The following is a 9,140-nucleotide window of genomic DNA, read 5'->3' as shown; positions in this document are numbered from 1 at the left end:
ATAATAATAATAATAATAATAATAATAATAATAATAATAATAATAGATGAGAGGAAATTTCATGCACTCCCTTAGATAAGCTCACCTTTTAGTTTGAAATTAAGGAGTACCATGTGTCAGCTGACTTTCCTCTGGTTACAGTTGCAAGGGGAAGTGCTCCATAACATCACCCCAAACCAATGTCAATAAAAATGTGATCAAGTAGTCTGTAAGGCAGGAACATCATGGCATGATAATGCATCTGATTAGCAAATGTTAAGAGCTGGACTGGGCCTCAGGAGATCTGTGTCCAGACCCCTACACAGGCAAGAAGGACATCGGATGACTCTGGGCCACTCACTGACTCTCAGCCTATCTTACTTCACAGGGTTTTTTGAGGATAAAATGGAAAGGAACAGGCAGATTATGTAAGCCATCAGCGGATCTGTTGGCGACATACAGGTATGTGAGGGGATGTCACATGGAGACGGGTAGAGACCTGTTCTCCCCTGCAGAGGAGGGCAGGATGCGCTCCAATGGAGCAAAGCTCAGGGAGCCAAGGTTCCATTTAGATGCCAGGAAGCACTTCCTGACAGTTAGGACCCCGAGGGTGTGGAATGGGAGGTGGTTGAGGCCCCATCAGTAAGGGTGTTCAAGGATAGGACAGACATGCCCATGGCAGGCATGTCATAAGTGGAGCCAGCTAGAGCCGGGGGTCAGACTAGATGGCCCAGGAGACCCCTTCTGACTTGCTCTGTTTCTATGTAACACTTTGAAATTGGATAGGTGACTTAATGTTGTCAACCACTCAGAGCACATTGGCTACAGAGGGTGAGGTATAGAAATGTAATGAATAATGATGATGGGGGTGGGGGGCTTGTTTGCATGATACAACAAGCCACCCTGCGAATAAGCTATGCAATGTAGGTTGTTTGAGGAACAATCCATGGTCTACCCAACAGACTAACAGGCTCACCATGGCCTATTCTTCCTCAACTTCCTCCTTCATCTTCCAGACAATACGTCAGTGCCTCTCACAACCAACACCAGCAATCTTGTCATCTTGACAATTCTTCTCCCACGCCTTCCAAGCACACCTAACTCACTAAACTCACTAACTGGCTAACTAAAAGTCTTTATTATATTCATGCTGACCAGCCAGGTTGGCTTTAAAGTACATATGAAGAGTATTGCAGAAGTCAGTAACAAGCAAAGCTAGAATATCATTCATTAGAGAATGGCAAGCTAATGATAAGAAGTTGATTCCAATTTAAAATAAACAAGACACTCCTTCCAGGCAGATTCTCCTGTTTAATGGACAATCATTTGATATATTTTAGCAGGTCTTCCCTCTTTACCAGACACTGGATCCTGGATTAATGATGCTTGGCTCACTTCCTCATTAGCATGCTCAGTAAACATTCCCATAGATTTGAAATGGAATAATTCTTAACAATTACCTGGCTTATCTCTGAGTGCTCTGGCCTAGACATTTCAGCTGCCAATTCTAGTTCCTCCTCCTCTGACTCAGAATCTTTTCCCACATCCCTTCTTTTGCAGGGGTAGGAGCAGGGTTTCTACATTTTCATTTTCTGCTGTTCCTAGAGATTCTAAAGATTCTTCAAAAATGGCATTGGGGTCATACTTATTTCAGCCCCAATATCTTAATAATATTTAAACTATCATTTTTGTTGTCAGTATTTCAAAATTGCATGAGTTAAGTCTTTTGTCTTTCTATTATCATTCAGTTACAGCTGCCGAATAGTATCATAATAATATGGCAAGAGCACATATAAGCTGCATCACAAACAATGAGTAGCTGCCAGATTCCATGGCTGAGAAGTGAATGGAAAGGAAATATATCACGAAGTTCGCTTCTGTTTAATTCCTGGTCATGGCATCAGTGTATATTTCCCTCACTTACAGGCCAGGCACACATTCTGTGTACATTTCCCTGTTTTATGAAAACAAGTTCACATATCCCAGAAAAACCCTAAAAAAAACTTTAGGGATTATGAAATGATCAGCAGAATAAAGCAGCTCCCGTATGAAAAGCGGCTACAACTGGGACTGTTCAGCTTTAAAAAAGACAAGTAAGGGGAGACATGAAAGAGGTGTTTAAAATAATGTAAGACGTGGAAAAAGTAGAGAGTACAGCATTTTACTCCTTCTACGATAACACTCAAACCCAAGGTCATCCTATGAAGCAGATTCAAGGGAGGTTTAAGACAGATAAAAGGAAGTACTTCTTCACATAGTGTATGCTTAAACTATGGAATTTGCCTTTCTGCAGTCTTGCTTCATTACTCTGTTACCATTTAATAGCTGTGACTGACGCGGCATTGGCTCAGATATCAGAAAGGAGAAAGAGCATACTTGCAAACCCCCAAAAGATTGATTCAAAATTAAAAATATGAAAATGTATTCACTGAAGCCAGGGACAGTCCCTGGAAAGTGCTGCTTGGGCCCCAATGGTGGTCACATGGAAAAGCAGCAAGAATTTTTTGCAGCTCTTGCCAAGCAGCTTGCTAACCACTGCGCACAACTCAGGACAGGAATAGTTCAGATGACACTATAACCCATCATGGACCTGTGGTTTGTCAGAGAGAATTTTTGGCTAAAAAAAAGCCAATCTGCAGGAATTGGTCTGGGCTGGATGGTCCAGAACGCACAATAGTTACCCATTATGGGTTGTTGGGTTGTGCAAACATAGTTATCCTAAAATTGCTAATACTTGGCAAATTATCTCAAGGAAGACACATTTTGTACTTGGTGGTTTTTATTAAAGGAAAACCCAGAACTATTCCATGAAGCCATCTCATAACTATGTACAGCTAAAAGTGGGTGACCACAAGATGATCTATCAAGTAAAAGAAAAATACCCAGACATGGCTAATTCTGTGATATTCAGATGCCTTCTGCCTCATATCATCATCTATCAACATGAAAAAATACACAAGATAAATGCATCCGCTAACAGATTATATTTGGCATAAATATACAGACTTTGAAAGAAAGCCAATGCATAAACCATAAGACCATTTGTCTAGGAAGCAATCTATAGGATAGCTAGAATGTTTTCTTTAATCAACTCAAGATATTTTTCAGCATTTTGTATTTTCACAGTTCCCATTTTAAATGTATATTATTTAATTCAAACAGTTTAATTATACCACAAAGATTCCCTGGCAGGGAGTTAGTTTAATCACTAAAGTGGAAAATACAATGTTCTGATCAATCTGACACTTTGGCAATATATTTTGATTTGATATGGTGCTCTCAAGAAATTCAAAACACAAAAATCAAGAACAAGAACAGGAAAATTACAGAGTTGTTGAGAATGTGGCTCAGCACTTACTTTTGCGAAGGTCTCCAAGATATCTAGGTCAGGAGGCAGCTGAGAAGTTTCTTGGATCTCCACCTTCAAATATAGTTGCAGTGTTTTGGCAAGGTGTCCAAGGCCTTCTTTCATTTCTTCACTTAACTTTTCAACATCTGTAAAGAAGACAATATATTGGAAGACATGAACAGAAATATCTATAAACATCTTTAAAACATTCCAGTATCAGTATTGTAAGCTAGACATTTCCAACCCCAAAGATACAGAGGAGCAAAAATATACCACTTCATTTTGTTGTTGCATCCAAATTGTACAACCTTGTGTGAATGAAAGATCAAAAGCTTCAAACCAACACAGATGATCAAGGAGAAACGAAATACTAGAAGAGTCAAATGGACATGTTAACAGAAAAAATTGTGCTTGTGTGCAAACTATCTTCCTCAGCGCTAGATGATGATATATTGTTTTCTTTATTCCAATCTTCTCTCAGAAATTATTTGTAAAACAATCTCTTTATAGTTCATAATAAGGATAATGCCTTATTAGAAAGGCTGAAATACAAAGTATATGCAAATGAATATTAATTAATACAAATGTTTTGTATGTGTTTATCTAGATAGGACAGGTATTAAGAAATAAACTATAGATTGTATCCAACAGCGGCTTCACACTAGACGGAAATGCTTCCACAAGCTGGGGTGCCTATGGTTTTTGAATCTCCACTCACCCACTATAGCTTCCTGTGACAGGAAACTCTATGAGTTTCTATGCAACAAACATGGGAACAAGAAGCAGGAAGAGGGCACCTTTTACCCACTCTATCCATCTCTCTCTCTCTCTCTCTCTCTCTCTCTCTCTCTCTCTCTCTCTCTCTCTTTCATTCATTCATTCATTCATTCATTTAGGAGACTTCTATGCCGCCCCATTCACCGAAGCCTCGGGGCGGCTCACATCCATAAATAAAAGACTTTTACTCTCACTCTCATCTATTTCCACAGCAGGGTGTTAAATGTGAAGCAAACAATTTAGCAACAAGCCACACACCTCTAATGTTTGAGATTTAAGAACAAAGACATTCTTTAGAGTATACAATAGGCTGTATTCTTCACTTCCCTTACTGTTTAAGATCCTGTTTCCTACCTACTGGTCTTGCATTTAAAATGCATACCCTGAAAAAAAAGGGACAGATTTATGGTCACCTCCAACATGGCCACTTAAACAGTGATGGTGATGGACCTACTGCTCTATCCCATAGCTCCAGGCTTGCCTCCAGAAGTAAGCTCATAAGTGGATATGCTGGGCAGGATTCGGCATATCTGAACCTTCTATACTCCCATTCAGTTGCTTACTGCAAGTTCTTCACATGGTTGCGGCGTGCAGAGCAGCAGGGCTGGATAGGGATTCACACCGCTCTACCATCTCCCTAACAGCTGTGGACCAGGTTCTACTGAGCCTAGAAAACCACAGTGGACATGTTCCTGGTCAAGCCTTGAGCAGACCCACCATTTCAGGCTAATTCCAAAGATCTCAGGCACTAAGCAATGACAGCAGAGTATTCTACAGCACTAAAACAGCAGAGGGCCTTGCTGAAGGGGTGGGAGGAAAGGTTTTTTTATCCTCCTGCCATCCCCCTCCCTACTCCATTCATTGTCTTTGGGAGATAAGAAAGTAGTTTGGACTATACATCCCCAGGGGAAGGTAATGGCACTATACTAGTGCATACATTCCTGCTTTCTCCTGGAAATGACCCTAAGGTCCTGTTTCCTACCAGCTTTGCATTTTAAAAGCACAACATTATAAAGAGCTATTTAGCCCACAGGAGCATAATGCACATTACAGAATTTATTAATTCATTTCAGAGACATGCAGACAGTACTAACTTCACCCATTGCTGCAACGAAACCACCTCTGGGATGGAAGGCAGCAACTGCTTCAGACTATTGTGGGGGGACATTTCAGCTCAGGACAGATGCAAAACAGAATACTATATCCACCTAAAACTTTGGGGAGAACTTAGAGAATCAAAAACAGAACACAATTATCTGAACTGGAATTTCGCCAGGATGTCAAAATTAGCCATTGTCAAGGAAAACTGCCCCATGGGAGTTTTCATGGCAAGTGATCAGAAGCTTAGTTTTCCATTTCATACTGAAGCTAAAGGAGGTAAGAAGTAAAATGAAATCAAGTAAATGAATTGTTTTAATTTTCTGGGGTTTAGAAATAAACATGGTTCCGTTCCCTGGTAGTCTGGAAGATGAAACACTGCAAAGAATGCAACTATAAATAGTCTATTCTCACATGTTATGCTTAAAGTACCAATGAGCCCCTTTTCTACCATCTGTGATCCTCAATAAAGACTGCTGGTACAGGACAGGAAGCAGGAGATATCGTTTTTAATTCAAATAACCATTCTAGTCTACAATTAACTGCTCTTAGTCTGCTAATAGCTACTTACTTGACTGGAGATCAGAAAGAGAGTAGAGCGCCTCTGACGGGCAAGTTGACTTTCTTAACTGTTGGGTACACAAAGATATTAATGAATAAAAGTATGCTAGGATAAACTATTAACTCCATTTTAAAATTGATTTATTATCAACATGAAAAGTATTTATCAAAATAAATAATAATAATCACTTAAGTTCATTCTTGTTTACTTTGTTAGCATGTGAATCCTATTACTTTACATTGCCTCTCATTTATTTTACTTCCTAGTCTTTATTCTCATTTGTTTTATTAAAAGCATAATTATTTGTTCAACAACATTACATACCCCTGTTGGAAGCAGTCCTCAAAAGCACCTAACAGAAAAAGGGAAAGGGGTTGCTAGAGTGGACTGTGGGTTGCAATTTAAGAGTTAATTAAGCTGTGCTTTGCCATTAGCTGGCATCGTTAGTAGCTACCTTAAGTAACTCTTCTGTCTTGCTTGGCCCCACATAACCACAAAACCCCAGCTAGCCTGCATCTTTGCACATGTGACTTTGGCTAAAGAAACCACAGAACCTTCAAGAAGAAAAACCTGCTACCCTGAAATTAACATCCATATTTGATGGGTAGGCAAGCTTATTTTTGTGAGACTGTACCTTCATGTTTTTATTATATCTAATTGTAACAATGATATTTTTATGTTAGGAGAAATTCCATTTGTAAAATTTTTGCTTCAGTTTGAAAATTCCATTATCTTCAATTGTTTATCCATCTGGTTTGTGATCTTTCTAGATCAGTTCTTTTTTATCATTTGTGCGGAGTCTGTACAATACTATAAATGAAGATTATACCTATATTAAAGAAGGCAGAACTGTGGCTGAGAAAGTATGGGCTATATTTTTTGCTGTGCTTAAAATGTCTTCCCCCACTTTTCTATCATTCTCATTCAATTTGATAGAAAATAAATTGCTTTCAAGAAGAAATTCAACTCCCACTCTTCAGTTAAAGGCAAGGGGAAGATGTAAGTCCTCCTACAAGGCTATTTCAACCTAGGAGAGTGCTGAGTAACGGAGAGGAATCTAATCAAATGCACACACAAAGAGAGCACCCTTGGCTGCTTCCCAGTGAATAGGTAAGCTCAAAAACTTCACAAATGCAAATTATAAAACACCCTAGGAATGAAGCAAAAGAATGGAAGCCTCTTTAATGAAGGGAGAAAAGAAAACCTTCAGGAAATATTCCTTGGAGCTACTCACAACAGTGCCCCCTCATACCAGCATCATGAGGGCTAGGCTGTGCACACAGCTGACCATATTTCTACTTGCAGTTGTTGCTGCTATGTCCCACCAAGTCAGCTCTGACTTAAGGCGACTCTATGACTCAGTGCCCTTCAAAGGGCCCTGCCCTTCACAGCCTGACTCAGTTCTTGTAAATAAGATTGTGGATTTGATCCATCTTGTTTTCTTCCTTCAGCTTCCCTGCATGATCGTCTTCTCTGCTGAATCTTGCCTTCTTGTTATGTGCCTGAAGTATGACAGCTCTAGTTTTATCATTTTTGTTTCCAGAGCAAGTTTTGGCTTGATTTGATTTGGGACCCACTTGCTCATCTTTCCGTCAGTACAGGGAATTAGCAAAGCTCTCCTCCTATGCCATGTTTCCAATGCATCTATTTTCTTCCTGTCCACTTTCTTTACCACCCAGCTTTCATTCCCATATAGTGATTGGGAATACATGATCTTGGCCTTGGTCTCCAGTGAAGCATCCATATCCTTGACGACTTTTCTAGTGCCTTCATTGCTGCCCTTCCAAGTCTCCGTCTTCTTTGAATTTCTTGGCTGCAGTCTCCATCTGAATTGATAACTGAGCAAAACTATGAAATCCCAAAAAGCATTGCCTGCAGTTCAAAAGTCAAGCTATGCAAAAGTGGTATTGTTAGTTGATGCCCAAGTGGTTCATAACAGAATAAATAAAGTAGCAGGCTCCCCTGGAACCATCACTTCTCAAAGTGCTGCAAGTGGTAGGCACAAACATCTGGAAGGTACCAGTTTGAAGAAAACTGCTCTAGAAAATGTTTACCAACTTTGAACAAAATAATTACAGGACAAGTTACATGACATTGTTGATAATAGGGACACTAATTACAGAAAATATTGGATACAATAGTTTTAAGACAAGTGTAGTATATCTGTACTTTTGAATTATTTTCCCATGTTTCGAGGGTTTTTAATCTCACATTCTAATGAAGTTTTCTTAGTGATTTGTATTGCTTCTTGAATATAAAACTCTTCTGAATTTAGAAGGACTTTTCTTTATCAGACAAAAAATATGGTGAGCCATGTACAATATTCAAGCTTCTTCCCTACAAGAGTTTTATCAGGCATGGCTGGAACACTTTGTGACACTTGCCTCCACATTAACAGAGTCTGGTTTGACATATTTGCAAAAGATCAGTCACAGACGGATTGTTTACTTACTCGTTTGAAGATGATTCTGCCAACAAGTCTCACTGAGTCTGGTGGAAAGTTAGGCTCACTATCCTTAATGCACCTGCATTCCCGTTTGTGGTCCTGCCATTCTTTTTTCTATAAGTTGGTACAGAACAGAAAAAGTAAGGAGTCTGCCTTCCAAACCTTTTATATATAGTACCAAAATATTTTGAAGTATAATAAAAATGAATCAGGTATTAATGAAAAGGTGTCAGGTTGCAGATAATTTAGCAACCTAGTTGTATTCAGGGACATGTGGTCCTGGAAAAAATTGCTAATGAAGTACCTGTATATTTTTACAACTTTGTTTTTTATAATAGGTGTTCACTATTAAGTGGTATAGCTGATCAACCTGCTGTCTTTTAGATTTAAATAAATTTTAATATTACCATAACCTCAATATGGTTGACTTTGCATGCTTTTGGAGATGCTTTTGAACTGTAATAAGTTTTCACATGCAGATATTGGATTGAAAGCCATTCCTTATTTCAAGAAATAATAACTGTGGTTATTTGTTAAATTAAACAAGCCAGCTTTATAAATCATGGTTTGAAGTAGGCTTGTTTTAATCAATTATTTCCCAGGTGTTGTTGCTGTTGCTGCTATGCCAACATTTTGATTTAAGGTCTACATGCAGGCAGGGCAAAACCAGAAGCAGTAGATACAACATGGGATTTCGGGATGCTAATACACTGTAATCTGTAACAACAAAGGAATGTGCTAAAAACAGTTGCATTTCTGTGATATGCAATGATAATCTAAAATTATGTTGTTTGTCAGAAACATGGAAGTTACTGCTGTACTTGGTGGGAACTCCCTTAGGTAGCAGAGATAAAAGCAATAATAATAATACTGGAAAATGATAAATAAAACAAGAGAGAAATTCCAGATAATGAAATTCACTTGATCCC

General features: G+C 38.9%; 1 protein-coding gene across 1 annotated transcript in view; it reads right to left on the bottom strand.

The window, feature by feature from the left end:
- Nucleotides 1–9,140, bottom strand: part of SMYD3 (SET and MYND domain containing 3) — a 405,116-nt gene that overhangs the window by 345,030 nt on the left and 50,946 nt on the right. The window contains exons 3-5 of the mRNA XM_044419352.1: nt 8,218–8,325; nt 5,775–5,832; nt 3,338–3,474 (exon numbers count right to left, since the gene is read on the bottom strand). Of these exons, the coding sequence (XP_044275287.1) occupies nt 3,338–3,474; nt 5,775–5,832; nt 8,218–8,325 (303 nt within the window). The remainder of the gene's footprint in view (nt 1–3,337; nt 3,475–5,774; nt 5,833–8,217; nt 8,326–9,140) is intronic.

Source organism: Varanus komodoensis, unplaced genomic scaffold (assembly GCF_004798865.1).
Source record: "Varanus komodoensis strain SLA01 unplaced genomic scaffold, ASM479886v1 scaffold1, whole genome shotgun sequence".
Lineage (NCBI taxonomy): Eukaryota > Metazoa > Chordata > Lepidosauria > Squamata > Varanidae > Varanus > Varanus komodoensis.
The sequence above is the reverse complement of the archived record's forward strand: the minus strand, read 5'-3'. Positions and strand labels throughout refer to the sequence as shown.